Source organism: Empidonax traillii, unplaced genomic scaffold (assembly GCF_003031625.1).
Source record: "Empidonax traillii isolate 1590-97213 ecotype Southwest subspecies unplaced genomic scaffold, ASM303162v1 scaffold11:size2795301, whole genome shotgun sequence".
Classification (NCBI taxonomy): Eukaryota; Metazoa; Chordata; class Aves; order Passeriformes; family Tyrannidae; genus Empidonax; species Empidonax traillii.
In genome coordinates this window covers 890,037-907,232 of record NW_020955204.1, presented here as the reverse complement: position 1 = coordinate 907,232, position 17,196 = coordinate 890,037, and the positions used below count along the sequence as shown (strand labels likewise).

At 39.5% G+C, this 17,196-nt stretch overlaps 1 protein-coding gene across 3 annotated transcripts in view; it reads left to right on the top strand.

The window, feature by feature from the left end:
* Nucleotides 1–17,196, top strand: part of CUNH11orf49 (chromosome unknown C11orf49 homolog) — a 95,900-nt gene that overhangs the window by 14,508 nt on the left and 64,196 nt on the right. For all 3 annotated transcript variants that reach the window (XR_003571547.1, XM_027886806.1, XM_027886793.1), the window contains exon 3: nucleotides 12,023–12,153. Coding sequence is in view for 2 of the 3 variants with exons in the window: in XM_027886806.1 (XP_027742607.1) it covers nucleotides 12,023–12,153 (131 nt within the window). In the remaining variant the exon portion in view is untranslated. The remainder of the gene's footprint in view (nucleotides 1–12,022; nucleotides 12,154–17,196) is intronic.

The window sequence follows — 17,196 nt, the reverse complement described above, 5'->3', positions numbered from 1 at the left end:
CTCTGAGGAGTAGATTTTGCAGCTAATGTGAATAAATTGCTACGAGAGAGACATTTTCAAAGTTCCTCACCACACAGTACATGGATTTGCAGGACTGAATTTGTTGATAAATCTTTCAGGGGAACCTACAAATAATTGCATATTTCTCCACTAAGAATGTTGCTAATGGACACAGAGCCTTTCTGTTAAAGTCCCTTTGTTGCATTCCAGTCTAACCTCTACAGAGGAGAGCTGTCAGAAGAGCAAACTCTCTTCCTTGCCATCTGAGTTTCCCCAGCCCATATTAGAAATGGGATTTCAATACCCCCTGTCTACTATGCCTGGGGTATGCATTTTATGTGAGAGCTATGGGAGATATGGGGTTTGTGGATAAATCCGTTTATTTATGATTTAAATTACATGAATTTTGGCTAGAATCTGTAGATCTATCACCTGAATTGGGATGTTTTTAATTACAAAATTGCTTGACAGCAGAAACAGCGTTGGGATTTTCATATGACAGACAGATCTATGAATTCCTGATTTTTCCCAGAGTTGTTTCTTTGTAACAAACATTGCAACAAGTCCTAACCTGACAGATATGCTGATTGGGATGACTGCTGTTGAGTAAACAGCTGGAAAAAATGCATAAATTAATGGCAATAACACACTGATTCCCACTGTAGTTTGTACATGTTGCCAACATATTAGAAAATGCAGTATTTTCTTCCCACATGCTTGAGAATCTCACAGGTCGGTAGATACTCAGTAGATACTCCCTTGCAAAGCAATACAGGGGGGATAAAAACATAAGGAATCTCTTTGGTAAGCAGGACTGTCTTGGAAGACTTACAGCAAAGGAGTAACATAAAACTGAACTTTAAAGACAGTATTTACCAGTGATGCTGTATGTGGTAATATACTTCACTCAGGAAACTTACTATACTGTTCTGGTGACAGAAAAATCTGGAGGATTTGCTTTACCATAGGTATATTAGCACTTGATATCAGCATCTTGTCAGCACAGGGTAGTTATCAACAGATCTCTTCACTTATACACTGACTTGAGCTGCACTGTGCCCTTGCTCCTTGACAAGAAGCAATCAAAACTTCCATGTGCAATGTGATCAGATTACGATGTTCCTAATACGCATTTGCTGGTGTAGCGAAGCAGTATTTGCCCACTTCTTCCCTATTCCATCACAGAAATTACATATTTGTTTGTGGTCTTTGTCAGAATAGTTGCAGCAGAAGCGGGCTGACTACTTTATGGAGACCCTTTGTAGTCGGGTATGTTTGTGTTTGTTCTTACAGCCTTGAAGGTTGAAAGGCAACATATTTGCCATGAAGCTGAGATTTCTTTAGATAAAGCCAGTTGCATACAGGCAGTGTTGATGGCTAATAATACTGGGGAAAAAAAAAGTTTGAAATTTTCCAAAAGCTGAAGTCCAATAATGTGGCAAATGGTACAACCATTTAGACTCTATATATTTGAGTTAACTGTGTCTGTGATTTCTCTCTGAACTAGAGTTGAATGTACTATCCTCTGCCTAGTTTTAATTTGTAATTATTACTGAATTTGTGTCAAGGGAGGTTTAGGTTGGATATTAGAAAGAGGTTCTTCACCCAGAGGGTGATTGGGTGCTGGAACAGGCTCCCCAGGGAATTGTTCAGAGCACTAAGCCTGACAGAGTTCAAGAAGCATTTGGATGATGCCCTCAGGCACGTGGTGGGACTCTTGGGGATGGTCCTGCGCAAGGTCAGGAGTTGGACTTTAATGATCCTTTTGAGTCCCTTCCAACTCAGAATATACTGTGATTCTATGATTATTATTGCATAATTCTATTTATGCTTCCAATTTTTTTTATTGCTTTTCATCATGGTTGCTGATGTTACTGGTACAGATTTGGTGATGTATATGTGATCCCAGCTGGGAGTTAAAATCAGTGTTTTGTGACTTCAAATGTATGAATTTATACAGGCTGAGGGATGAGTAGGTCATGAGTAGCCCTGCCAAAAAAGCCTTGGGGGTGCTGGTGGATGAGTAGCTGGACCTGACACAGCAACGTGCACTTGAAGCTCAGAAAGCCAAATGTGTTCTGGGCTGCATCCAAAGCAGCATGGCCAGCAGGATAAGAGAGGGGATTCTGCCCCTCTGCTCTGCTCTGGTGAGATCCCACTGGGTACCGCACCCAGTTCTGGGGTCCCCAGCACAGGAAGGACATCGACCTGTTGGAGCAACTCCAGAGCAGGCCACCTTGATGATTAGAGGCATGGAGCAGCTCTCCTATGGGGAAAAGGCCAAGAGTTTTGGGATTGTTCAACCTGGAAAAGAGAAGGCTTTGGGGTGATTTTATTGCATCCTTCCAGTATCTTAAGGAAGCCTACAAGAAAGGTGGAGGGTGACTTTTTTGTAAGGACACGTTGTGACAGGCAAAGGGGAATGACTTCAGACTGAAGGAGGGTGGGCTTAGATTACATACTAGGAAAAAATTCTTTACTGTGAGGGTGGTGAGCCACTGGAAGTGGTTGCCCAGAGAAGCTGTGGATGCCTCAGCCCTGGAAGTGTTTCAGGTCAGGCTGGGTGGAGCTCTGAGAAACCAGGCCTAGTGAAAGGTGTCCCTGCCCATGACAGGGGACATGGAACTAGATGATCTTTAAGGTCCCTTCCAGCCCAAACCATTCTATGATTTTATGACTACTAAACAAGTCTAGATAATTTAGAGAGAGATGAGAAAAGACAAAACCCGAGGATGTGATGAAAATTGATCTGTCTGATCTCAATTAGAAAGTAATAGAGAAGTAATTTTTCTTTATTATGTGCATTTTTGATGAAGTTTTTCTACTTCCCAGTCCATCCCACTGTCTGCATTTGGCAGTACAACAAAATAGGTACGGAGGTCATTGCTGTTCCTAAGAAAATCTTTAAAGAGCCTTCTTTATATGTTCTCTTTGTCGTTATTTTGCCATAACTCATTTCATCAGTTGGGTATTTCATAGTGCTTATCACATCCTTTTGGGATGCCACAGGGTATTTTATTTATTTTTATTTTCTTTATTAGTCTGCTTTTTTTTAATATTTTACGTTTCTTATCACATATCTCTGCTGTGGTTTTGTTTGTGTCCTTGCAAAAGTCAAAAATCCCTCAGTGGAAGATGGATAACATAAGACTGTCAGAGTTCACCAATTCTGATTTAAGGGAAGGTCTGTAGTAGAACTTACTCTGATACAAAATAGGTATTTAGTGCTGACATCATTGTTTGACAAGCATCTTTCTCCGTCATTCTGGAAAACCTCTTAGCTGTGCTTGTTGAGTCACTGTTGGAATATATAGGAAAAGATGAAAAAGATAAATATTGATATATCCACAGCAGATGTAGTGGGACTATTTACAGTCTTTTGCATACAATCTGCAATGTGTACATGAAGCAGTAATCTCACTTCATGCTTGGTCACGTGCTGCAAGGATTAGATCTTCTGCAGCTTCTGTAAATGTTTTGAAGAAAACTGTTTTAGTAATGTGAAATTGGCAACTGGAATTAAGTAGAAATGCACAAGAGAATAGCAGCTTTGGAAAAACCTAACAAAGTAGAAAGTTTTGTACACATCAATGTTTTTTTCCATATTGCATACAGGGTTTTAAAATTATTCTTAAGAATTACAAGGCATAGTTTTATCATTTCTGTTAGGAATATGTATTTTTTGAACATACTGTTTCTTCCAATAAAGCCTTTGATGTCTTGAGCTGTAAGAGAACCACAGTTGGATGCATGATAACTTCACCAATAGCTGTAACTCTCTTTGTATTACTTACATGGTTTAGTTCTTGTTTTAATGAAGCACTTTGGCATGGATCTAGCCCACTTTATATATATGGGAGATGAATTTTGGAGTTCTTGGCTTCCGTCTGTCTAAGCTTATAAGACTTTCTATTAAACTGGAATAAAGTAGTGCAAGTTTGAGGAACACTTTATTTTTCCCAGAAATATCTTTAATGAAAGATGGACCAGAACTTAAGTTGGTTTTTTTTTTTTTTTTTTTTTTTTTTTTTTTTTTTTTTTTTTTTTTTTTTTTTTTTTTTTTTTTTTTTTTTTTTTTTTTTTTTTTTTTTTTTTTTTTTGTGTGTGTGTGTGTTTTTTTTTTGGGTTTTTTGGGTTTTTTTGGGGTGTTTTGTTTGTTTGTTTGTTTTGTGTTGTTGGAAGGACTTTACTATTTATTCTTATGCTGCAAAATGTTGTTGTGTCACAGAAAGTCTTGAGGAGCATTTCTAATTGCTTTGCTAAGAATATATGTGTTCCACTGTGGACAAGGCCAACAAATGTAAAATTTCTCCTGAATTGGGTATGCCAAGCTGTAAAAATCAGCCTGCAGCAATGGGATATGATAAGATCCTATAATAGGATTCCTTATCCTTTACAGAATAAAATCCATAACTATGTCTGCATCTTCATGAATAGCAAAATGCTGAAAGTCTTGCAAGCCTGAAAAATGCATTTTAAAAACATTTAAAGATAAATAGTTTATCTTTCTTTTCTTTAAAAAGAAACAAAGAAGTTTAGTTTCTAGAAATCTGGCTGTCTTCGGAGAACCTGAGTTTTTCCGTGCTGTGCCGTGTTGAACCCATACAGATCCCAGAATACATTAGCTTTAGAGACTTGCAGTAACCTCATGTCCTACAAAATTAATCCTATTGTGTATCTTCAAATGAATTAGACAAACTGTAGCTAGTCAGCGCTGTAGCCAAGCAGTTGTGGTGAGCACAAAATGGTTTAGCTAAGCAATCTCTGAATGCAGTTAGCATTAATGTCAAATGAGGTAGCTTCATCTATACTAAGGAATTTTGGCAAGGTTCATTTGTTGCCATGATGGAAATATTGGAAGCTGCTCAGTCTTTGATGTGCTGTAGTTTTTGCCAAGGCAATCGAATAGGTGAGAGAGTATTAGTTGTAAATTTTTTTCTTCTTCTGAAATTCTTCAGTCAAACCAAGACTGAAATGAGCAAATAGGGGATCTGTGTGCATTGCACCAGTATTGAATCTCTTTGGAACAGTTATGAAGTTATATTTTAGGACTTCATGGATCATCCCAGTTATAACCTGATTGTGCTGCTACCTTTTAAAATAACTAAAAGTCTAATTTATAAAGCATGGAACTGTCCTACAATAGGAGATACAGGAGACTACATGCAGAATGGAGCAAGCAGGCCCTTACTTGTGCTTATACTTGGGCCTTGACTTTGAGGAGTTAGTTTGCCTTCATTTGGCAGTATACTTTCATCTTAGCGGATCAAGATGGGTGCAGTTACTCAATAATTTTCAAATCCATACTCCTCTTTTCATGGACATTGACATTTTGATATCAAAATCCATCTGCAGCCAATGTCAATTCCATAGCTGCTTTCGGAACTGCTGTTAGATTAGAGGAAATCTGAACACTACCAAGTGTTGTGCTTGTGTTTTTAATAGTGATTTTCATCTTTGTACCATCTTCTCACCCTTGCCACGGGTTCACTCTATGGTTTCTGTAGCATCTTGCAGCTAGTGAATGAATTCCCCACCCTGACAGGGAGGGCAGAAATACTTGTTGGTTAATAAAGGAAGACAACGAATGGAGATCGTGGCTGTATGATAATGATGCTTACTGAGGACTTGAATATTCCATTCCCTCAGAATATAGATGGTTATAGGGTGGTTTCAGTAAGGAATGTTCTTCTTGCCCCAAAATGTCAAGTTGGACCAGTTTGAACAAATACTAAGTACATTAGCTGGAGAGTTAGCAGTTTTGTTTGGGTAGTTATACTTCTGGATTGTTTTATTATTTATGTATTTATTTTAGATTTGGGGAGAAAAAGGTGGGGGTTTTTGAGGGAAGCTGGGTAGCAACTTGCAGTGATCTCCATAAAAAATAGTTATAATGGTGTTCATGCAGCTGTTTCTGTGATGTGCAACTTGCACAGTTTCCTCCTGTAAAAACTTAATCTCTTTTTATAACAGTGAGACCTTTGCAGACTCCCTGAAACACCATGTAGTCTGAAATAGTACCTGATCAGACTGAAAGAACTAGTCATGGTTGATTGATGCTTATCTGTGAAGGCTTCTTTTCCCTTAAGCACCTTGGAGGACTTTCGTGGGGTTATTTACCATCTTCCATTGTATGCCCTTTCCCATCTTCCTGAATACTAGGCTTCCCAGCTCATAACTCTGAGAAGAAGCTTTATTTCAGAGTAGAAAAGGGCCCCAATATGTGGCCTATTATATCCATATCAGCTTGCTTACCCTTTTCAAACAGCTATTGTGTTTTAATAGGGCCCTGCCTGGCAGGGGGAGTCCTTAATTCCTACTATATAAGAATGGTCAGCTTGAGTTACAGCAAGCTGCAGGATGCTGCACTGATCAAAAGGCCTCTGTTTTTACAGATTCACACCCCCCCTCGTTTGCCTTTTTAATTTTTTTTTTTTTTAAATAAATCCTGGGCTAATAACACAGTACGGTCATTTTAGCTTGTGGTTTGGAAGCCTCAAGATGTTAAATTACTGACCTAGCATAGGAAAAAATAATGGAGGGGGAATCTAAAAAAGATAAAGGGTTTCTGGGTAATAACAAGCAAGCACAGCAACTCCCTTAATCCTTTCCTTCTCCAGAATCTGTAGACTGGTCTCAGAGGGTTTGATTTGCTACAAAGCAGTGTAAGAAAGCTTGTTCACTGCCCACTCTGAGCTGTGTCACAGGTGGTGTGGTTCATTTTCTTTATCCCAGTACATGGCATGATCTCTGTACCACCTGTATTAACTCTGCTATGAATACAGAGATTCCTGAGCCTATACCAAAAAGTCTGAAAACACATAATTAAAATTTGTGTCACTCCTTTCTATCTTTCCACACCTTTCAGGGGAAATAAACTTGAATGGGTGAGACAGACAGGATCTCAAAAAATTCAGTCTCTGTGTTTGCAGTGTTACATCACCCAGTCTTGCCAACATTTTGAGTGTTAATGATTTCCTCTCTGCCTGGTTGTTAAAAAAACAGGAATAACTTTTAGCGTCTGTTTTGTCATAACACTCCTAACGCATTTTGGAGGAAGTGCCTAAAAAGTACTGATAATTTCATTAGAGGAAGATGAATTTCCTTGAGGAAATTCATTGTCCCAAGCTCTAATTTCTGTGGAATTTTAAAAAACACTTGACACAACAGCTTTGAAATGAGGAATGCTAATGGTCCTATGCTGCCTTCTGAGGGGTAGCTACAGAAACAGTCCAATGATTCATCAGAATACTGCAAATAGTGTAGCACACTTAAACCAATAGGTGAAGAATAGAATGATCTTAAACTATATTCATACAGCAGTAATTCAATCTGCACAGCAGTGAATTATTTTTTATCCCAGTGCTGCCTACAGTTTTAAGTGTTCACTCTCAGGGCTCCTTCCAGACAAGGTAAACCTCACTTTGCTATTTCAGAGCATAGCCTTGGGGTAAATGTGATTGGTCATTTGGGGATGCTTTGTGTGGATGAGTGATTTAACAACAGATATGACCTGGGATTTAAAGCCTTTTGTATTTCAGTATTTTCTATTGCTAGAGCTAGTTCTTTGTTACCCATTGTACCATAGTTTCTAATCCTAATTCTCCTGATTATCCCCACTTACTGTGCTTTGCTTCACACCCTGCAGCAGTCTTGGGGCTCATGACCTGGGTTCCTTTCAGATGGAGCTAAACTGGAAGATGTGTCCCTACTGCAAATGAGCATTCAGTCTGTGGGACCAGACTAGGGCTAGTCTAGAGCCTGTTTCAAGAGAAAACAAACCCTTGGATGCACATAATGTTGACAGCAGATCCCCTGTGCTGTTTCTCTCCACAGATGTTTTGGCCAGTCTAGAGATGCTTCTGATGGCAACTTTGCATTTGAGATTACCTTATTTTTGCCTAAGACGCTCAACCCTGTGCTAATGACTTAGACACCTGTGTAATTGGGAAGGAAAGTTGTGTGTGTAAATTGTTCATGCTGAAGAAGCAGCAATAAGCCTTCAAGGTGATTTTCTTCCTTCTTCATGCTCTTGATAGGAAATGCAAGCAGTAATGCTATAAGTTAAGGAACAATGGTCATTGTTCCTTGTTTTCCATTTAGTAGAGGAGGGATCCTGTAAGCTCATTCAGATCTTTGCATGGTAACCAAAGGTGGCACCTGCTAGGGGGACAGCAGGGTCCTGGCAAGCTCTTCTGTCCTTCTTGAGGTCTGGAGGCTCTCTCTGCATCGTGTGTATTTGGCTTTGCTCGAGTTCAGCAGGCAGAGGCTAACTGCTGTAGTGGGTTTCAATTGGGATGTTACCATAGCATCCTGGGACTTTTACAATCTATTTAGAAGTCCAAAGGTTTGAAAAGGGTGCTTGAAAGTTTCTGAACTCTGGCAGGTTGCCGAAATGTAATTACACAAAAGACAAAGCCTTAGGAAAGCAGCTCTGTACAGAAAAGCAGCACCTGAGTGCTAGAGTTCCCAGCATAGCCATTTGAGAGCTGGGGCTGTTTTATCCCAGTCCTCTCCCAAAACTTCTTTCTTCCTCTCACGTGCGTGTGCCATCCCACAAGCATAGTCTGGGTAAGCTGTGAGATGCAGCTTTCTCAGCAAGTGGCATTAGAAGAGACTGTTCTGTGGTTTGGCTGCTTTGGGGCATATAAATGAAAGGAGTGAGAAAGTAAATATCTTGAAGTCCCTACTGTAAAAATTTCTTTAAAACTTCCCATCAAGTGAGAACCTTGCATTATTCTTCTCTCATCTATCTCCAGGATATTGTCCCAAGTGAAGGGGAAAAGCTGTTTTTTTAACGGAGTATGCATTTGAGAAACGATTCTTGTGTGAAGTATGAGTGTTCACAGTAAACTGCTGGCTAACTAATGAACATTCAGTTCAATTTGTAGTCTTGGTTTCAGCACGACAAATAAAATAACATGCTTAGTAACTGTTGTTAATGTTCTAATTTACCTACTCTATTTACTGGTATGTAGAGGACTGGAGCGACCATTAGGTTTGCAATAGGAGGCCTGGAGATTTGCAGAGTTGTTGAAAGCTTTCTTCTGGAAGGAATCTCTTGCAGATAGCTGCACTAAATGCCTAAAGGGGGGAAAGAAGTTAACCAGAGAAGTGAAAAATTATTTTCCCTGCTTCTGAGTTCAGAAACCCATTTCCAAACGATTGAAGACAAAGTAATAACTTGTTGAGATACCCTGGTTTGTTCGTAAGTCTTTCTCCTGCAAGTGTGCTGTTAAACTCTGACCACCTAACTTTGCTAACAGTATCAATTGTTCAGTGAGAGGAACTGGAGAAGACATCTGTTCTCATGTATAGAAAAGTCATAGGTAAGGTGTTGGTCATACTCCCTACCTGCTGTTGGAATACCTGTAATGGCTTTAGGTTGTCATAATTTCTTTTTCTTCCAGAAGTGTTTACCTGTAAGCTTGCCACATTGTTAGTAACTTCACCTCTGGGCAGCTGTTAAAGAAAAGGTGGCCAAGTTATTTTGGTACTGCCCATCTACCCAGGATAAAGGAATTTCAACATGTATTTTGTTCAAAATGTGTGCTGTTCCAGTCCCTTGTAGGGATCTTGACCCTGCCTGAGAGTACATCTGTTGACTTGCTGTTGGGCTGCTTGCTGGATAGCTCCGTCACAGGCTGGCTCCTTTGAGCTGAACTTTTACAGCTTGTAAAAAGGAATTTATAAAGTAGGGTGTCTGAAATGTAGCATCTTACCTGGGATCAAGTTCTGACTCCCATACTTACAGACTTGAGCTTTTCGGGAAAAATCTTTCCATTGTTTAGTTCAACAAAATCCTCTTTTACTCAGCTAGCTGGCGGCACTTGGCTGTCAGCGCTTCCAGGTGCGCTGACGTTCCAACATATCCACCCACTCTTTTAACTGAGTAAGCAACAACAAATGATATCATACCCTTCTGCCTGGTAGGTTTAGAGCCATCCCATGCTGAAAATATTAGTGACTTGAATTTTCACTTATTAGAAACAAGGAGTAATATAGTAGGGCTGTCTGCTGTGAATTAATAGTATGTTAGCTTCAAGTCCAGACCTTTCCATTACAGTTCTGCCAGGGTCTGCTTCCAGAATTTACATGTTCTGTAGTTGTTCTGAGCAGGATAATTTGGTGCATGTAATTGTATCATTGTGCCTTCATCTTCTTTCTCTTCTAAAATGTCTCCCTTATGTATGTTATCTTTCTGAAAGCTGCCTTCTCCTATTACACCAAGTTTCTTCTTTTTCATTTGTATCCTTTTCTCCATCAGCCTGTCAAATTATCAGCAAAACAATGCCAATCAGAAATGAAAAAAATCTTACAGGCTGTGGTTTGGGATGAGAAGATCTGAAATGCCATTTCCAGCTTTGTTCACAAGCATCTTGTGGGACCTTTGGCAAGTTACTTTCCCTTACTCTGAAGTGACTCTAAGGCAGTGAGCTACAGCACTTTGTAATGAATACTTTTTACTTGCAGTGATAGTCATGTAATTTTGGCATATTTTGATCTGGCACATGATTTATTTATTTTATCTCTTGGGCCAATGGTTCATACAGCAGTGGTGCATGAAGAATGCTTCATGAATACGAAATACTGTATTTGTCCATGATATTTACAGAAAGAGTTCTCCTAATTCCATGATTCAAGAATCATGAGTGTTTCTTAATCACAAGGTGATGGTATTTATTTTATTTGAGTTGCATTTCCTTCTGGATAGGTGGGCTAAAAACTATGTTCTGCACTACTTTTCAACACATGACAAAAAAATTGCATTTGCTCGCATGTGTTTGAGAACCAGAACGTTAAAAATGAGAAATTATGATTCCTTTTGTAAAAATTGAATTGGCTTCTCCCCACATAAACGCATAGGAACACACATATGGCCCCAGTTGATATGTGACTTAAAATTTTGCTCAACTCTGTCTGGTATAATTCTCTTTCAAGTCTGAAACCCTTTTCTGTACTATGAAGGATAAAGTGATTTAAGCTATCTATATTTAAAGAGGTGATTTAAAATTGCAAACTGAGAGGGTTCACTGACCACCAGATTTTGTCTGTTGTGGAGTTGCTACCTATGGAGAGGATATGCTGTGATGAAAGTAAACTTGTATCTTTGCATTAATTCTCTCCTATGCGGGAGAGTTAAGCTGCTGTCCCAAGTGAATGTTTTTAATGATCTCTCTGGAGTGTTTCAAAGCTTTGTCCCACTTGCATGCTGCAGAGCAGAATGTGCAAAATCTATCTTTGAGGCAACCCTGTCATTATACCTTTTGGTATATAATGTTTGTATTTGCATTTCTTTTGTTCTTGCATCTTGAGCTTTACCATGCCCAAAGGAGAACTTCTTGCACTTCAGAGAAACCTTTGTAAGACAAATGTTTGCTGTAATAAGTTAGCCTAAAGTGCTTACAACTCATATTTTAGAAATTTATTCTAAAATACAAAAATGTGAATGTCGAATTGACATGGACCAGCTACTCTTTTCAAAATGCATAAATGGAAAGTGTTGTTTAGAAATGTGTCAGTCAGCTTCTCATGACAACTGCAGTAAGTTTTATATATACAATACTGTCACCTCTCAGTAACCTAGAAATGAAATCTTGAGGCTTCTGTTAAAGAGGATTTTTTTTTTTTTAGTGGCTTTACAGAAAACTGTAATGAGAATAGCAGTGAAGTTCAAATGGTACTAAAGGAAAGGGCATCTTCTGGTCAGATAAACAGTAGTTATTCTTGGCCATCCATTTTTCCAATGGATTGTTTTCAAATAAGTGTCTCTTGGACACCCCTTGCTGGGATTCTTTAGAATGAATTTTATTTTCACAAAACTCTAATTCCTATAATTAAACTCCAGTGTGTGGTTTTTGCAGATAGTCTTTTCTCCAGAGAACAGATGGGTATAAGCTTTGGAGATCTGGTTTCACAAAATGTAATGGCCAGTGGTTTTCTTGCTACTGTTCTAGCTGTTCCCAGAACATTCATGTTGGTTCAGCTTTCTAATGTTCTTGTTTTGACTTTATCTCCACAGTTTTAACAGCGTGAGACAAGGAACACACATCTTGTTCCGTGAGTTCAGCTTTGTTCAAGCCACCCCTCATAACAGGGCATCTTTTCTTCGTACCTTCTGGAGGTGTTTCCGAACAGTGGGGAAAAATGGAGGCAAGTATTCCAGCCTTTGCTGCTGTCATGTTACCTTGACAATAAAATCATTAGCTAGGCTATTAATGCAGTACAAACACTGACACTTCACACAGTGTTCTGATGTTCTAACGTTCTAACATTGACAGTAGGTAGACACCATCACAATTCCCTGTGGAATGGTTAAAAAATGCTCCCAGAATAAAACAGTGTAGGAGCACCTTGTTGCCAGTGCTACTTCTGTTAGAGAACAGCATGTCAAGCAGCAATAGATCAATAGATCAGAGGGAGGACATCTACGGGCCTCTGCATTGGGATGGATAGGAAAAAATATGTGCTGGGGATTGGTGTATGGGACCCAGAGATGGTTAGAATATTGTATGTGGAGCACGAAGGAAGGAGGTGCTGAGATTATGAGGCAGTTGGGGTAACTGAGTGCTTGTTTTAGGAGCCCTGCAGGAGGTTGTTTGCAGTGGTGTTGGACTGTGGGGTGGTGAATGCTACCCCCTGAGCTGTGCCTGAACTAGTCCTGCCACAGCTCCCAGATGATGGTGCAAAATCCTGATGGCTGTGGAAGGGGGACCACTGACAACTGTGTGACCTCTTCCACAACCCTACCCACAAGGAAAAAGCTCCATGCCAAAACAACTATTCAGCACTGTACTATCATGTCTAGCTATTCTTATACTGCACTCTGTATATTAGGTATTACAGAACTGGCCAGAGTTCAAAACAAACTCATGTAACTACATGCAACTAAAATTATGTTTTGCTTTACTTTTTAATTTAGTATTTTAAGCAAATACACTAAAAGTTGCTGTATAAATACGAATGTTGATGGGGTTTCTTTTACTATAAACCTCACTTTTTTGCAGACTATTCAGCCTCATTTCTTCTTGCAGGAAAGACTAGAACTATCTCTTAAATATAGATAAAACCTCATCTTCTGGCTAGGCTTTACAGCACTTCTCTTTATGATGAACAGAGTTTGCAAGACTGTGAATAAAGACTTTTTTGACATCTGCCATTTAAGTCTTTGGAAATTAAACAATCATAGTTCAACATGACAAAATCTGTAATTAACTACTGAAGTAACTTACTATGCTGTCTGTAACACCTTCTTCCCAGTGATAGGTACTTTGTTATGTTATAAATTGTTTCCTTTAGTTCAGAGATAATATTTTAAAGATTTCGGGCTAATTGTATAATCCTAATTTAACAAGCATGAAGTGAGGACATATGTGATTTGAGATCAGGTCAGGAAACAGAAAGTGTAGACTCCTAGAACATATTTCTATAGGAGAGTTAGAGATGCTAGTTAAAAGTCATCCATCAAAACCGCGACTGTTGGTGGTAAACTGTATTGACAAATTGAGAAGAAACTATTTGATGGAAGGTACCACTGCAGTACTTTCAGTGCATGTTTTCATCACGCATCATTTACCTAGCATCTGTCTTCAGCCAGATGAAGGGCACCTGGATTTGTTGCAAAGGCCTGAAAAGTTTTAGCTACATAATATCTCCCTTCTCTTTTAGTAGTTTTATGTAAGTATGAAAAAGGCTGTGGAAGAAAATGTAATTGCCACGGTACTTAGAAGAGAAAGGGTGAGGACAGGAAGAAAAGCTCAGGTCGATGTTACTATGCTCTGGTTGGGACCTTAAAAGAGTTCAGCGTGTATTTTTCTGACCTTAGAGTCCAGTAGCTTCACTTTTTAGTCCAAGCAAATATGGCATGTTTAACTGTATATTTATACATTTATATAGATTTTCTTTTACATTTACTAGAGTCAGAAATGTGTCACTTTAGAGAACTTGCTGTCAGTTCTTGGTTTTAGTTTCTCCTTACTGCTGTTTTTCCCTTTAAATTTACTTTAAATTTCATTCCAGATTTGAATTTCATGTTTTAAGGGGAGCGAGTGGTGGCTTTTTCTTAGTTTTCTCCATCTGTGGAGGGTATCCCTGCTAAACTGCCTGTGGTGATATAGGTCAACATAATAAATAACTTGCATCAAAGCTTGTATCCTGGCTGGAGGGAAGCAGGGGAGAATAATAAGCATGTAATATGATGCAATTTCCAAGCTTATACAGGTTCATAAACCCCGAAACAAACAGAACCCTCACTTTTCCACTTCTGAGTGTTTACTTGGGATTTTAGAAAAGTAGACAAAATCTCACAAATAAGTCAAGTGATTTCTTAATCTGGCTGCTAGATACTCCTCCTTGATGCAGGGAAATTTACTGTTTTGTCTGTCAGCCTTGAAATAACCATGCCTTGACTTGGAATGTGCATGTCATTCACCCAAGCAGATGCGTCTAGCCAGGAGTTCTCCAAGGGCCAATAAGAGAGAAATATGTCTGAACACAAGCAATACCTAAATGTAAGAATCCATGTATGTGCAGAACCATGTATGTAGTAATTGAAATGCACTAATGTTACTGTTTCTCTTGGAAAATTACCGTAGATGTTATTTTTCTACTTAATTCCTTATCCTTTTAAATTACTGGAAGGTAGTTCTTCATGGAGAGATGTAGCAGCTTTTAGGTGACATTTTTCTATGTTAGCTCTGCTACTTAATGGGTTCTAGTTACACTGCCCTTTATAATTCTCTTTGTTTGGAGATTAGATTTGTTTTTCTTTTTGTCTCTGAATAGCAGGGAACAATTACTAGCTTCACCAAATGTGATAGTAACACTTCAAAAAGTAAAGAGAAGTTTGTTGGTTTTTTGTTTGTTTGTTTGTTTGTTTGGGGTTTTTTTGTTGGCTTGTTTTGGGTTTGTTTTTTTTTTCTTAAGAGGATTTCTGTTTGGTGATATGCTGGATCTATTTTACAGGATTTTCCACTGGTTTTAGAAGCTTAGCAAGATGCAGAGTTCTATTTTCAAGTATGCATAAGTGTATCTGGGATTCCATGCACTTGGAATGTGATACCAGGACTAGAAGGAAACACATATTTGACAAACAGATGAACATGATTCAGTGTCAAGAAACTGAGGTTTCTTTGTGAAAAAACTTCACAAAATTTCTTTTTATAGAATCATAGTTTATGCTCAGTTGGAAAGGACCCATCAGGATCATCAAGTCCAACTCCTGGCCCTGAACAGGACACCTCAAGAATCACACCACGTGCCTGACAGTGTTGTCCAAGCACTTCTTGAACTCAGCCAGGCTTGGTGCTGTGACCACTTCTCTGGGGAACCTGTTCCAGTGCCCAACCACCCTCTAGGTGAAAAACCTTGTCCTGATATCCAACATAAACTTCCCCTGACTCAGCTTTGTACTGTTTCCTCAAGTCCTGTCACTGGTCAAGAGGATGAAGAGATCAGTGCCTGCTCCTCTTCCTCCCCTCATGAGGAAGGTGTAGACTGTAATGAGGTCTCTCCTCACTCTTCCCTTCTCAAGGCTGAACAAACTAGGTGTGACCTCAGCTGCTCCTCATAAGGCTTCCCCTTCACCATCCTCATGACCCTCCTTTGGATGCTCTCTGGTAGCTTAATGTTGTTTTTCTATTGTGGTGCCCAAAACTGCACGCACTATTCAAGGTGAGGCTGTACCAGTGCAGAGCAGAGCAGGACAGTGCCCTCCCTTGACCGGCTGTTGATGCTTTGCCTGATGCCACAGTTCTGCTCTCCAGCATCTCATTCCCTAGTCTATACACACTATCGGGGTTGCCCCATCCCAGGTGTGGAATCCAGCACTTGCCCCTGTTAAACTTCATATGGCTGGTGATTTCCCATCTCTAATTTGCTGAGGTCTCTCCGCGGGGCTTCTCTGCCCTTGCGGGAGTCGGCAACTCCTCCCATTTTAGTGTTGTCAGCAAATTTACTTAGTATTCCTTTGAGTCCTGCGTCCAGGTCATTAATGAAGGTGTTGAAGAGAACTGGACTGAGGATGGAGCCTTGTGGAACCCTGCTAGTGACCAGATGCCAGCCTGATGTAACCCCATTCTCTATAACCCTTTGTGCCCTCCTTTAACATGTACAATGATATGCAACACCCACTGAGGTGGTTAGAGGATTGCTAGTGTTTGTACTGAGAAGCACAGAGCATAATGATCAGTTAGCAACAGATTTCTCCCAGAGGAAGGCAGAATGGCCAGAAGTCTTGTTTTGCCTCTGCTTACGCTTAAATTGACCTCTTGGAATCTAGCTGACCTGCTCTTTTGAATTGTCTGTTCCTCAGGACTCTTTAATTAAAACTGTGCTTTCTCAGTTTAACCAGCGCCTGCAGAGTTCTGCTGTGAAGCTTCATAAGGTCAACATATGCCTCTCCCAACCCCCATGGCTTTCATGTCTTGTTGGTTCTCTGTTTTTAATTAAAAAGATTTTTCCTTAAATGCTTTCCAGCCAATTAGAGAAATTTTGCACTGAGAAACTTGTTCCAGGCCTGATGTATTGAGAAGTGAACAGAAAGCTCAGTCAGAACCATTGGCACTTTTTTTCTAGAGCCTCAGCTTTCTTTGTGCTTTTCAACAGCTTTTCTCTTTTTTCTCTCCTTGCACTGCCCTCGCCCCCCCAATTTAAAACTGCTTCCAGCAAAAATAGCTGTTGTTTGTTACCTTAGATATAGCACCAAAACATAAAACTGCATCAGAAAGTAATGTTGGACTGTATTGGTTGTGAAGCCTTTTTGCAGACTTGCCTCCCCTTCAGACAAAAAGTACTGTTACTGCTCATACTGAAATAGTCTTCTTATAAAATTACTATGTTTCTTTCACATTTATCACATGGTGTGATGGCTACCTCTTTGCTTCTGCACACTTGAATTAGGAAAATGGAAGCCTAACTGCCTCCGGAGCATGTGGAAAGGGAGGCTTAGCACAACCAAGCACATAAGCTCTGTCGTGAAATGAGGAGAGTGGTGTCTCTCTGACTAGCTTTTCTTGAGTTTGCCGGGAAGGTTAGATTCCTAACAAAAAATAAAGAAATATCCCATCCGTGTAATTCACGTAACCTGGAGATTGAGAAGAGCTAAATGGACCACTGTTCTCCAATCTAATTTTTGAAAGATGCTAGAAAGATGTTATTTTAATGCATTTTACTGACAAGATTACTTTCCTGGGGTTA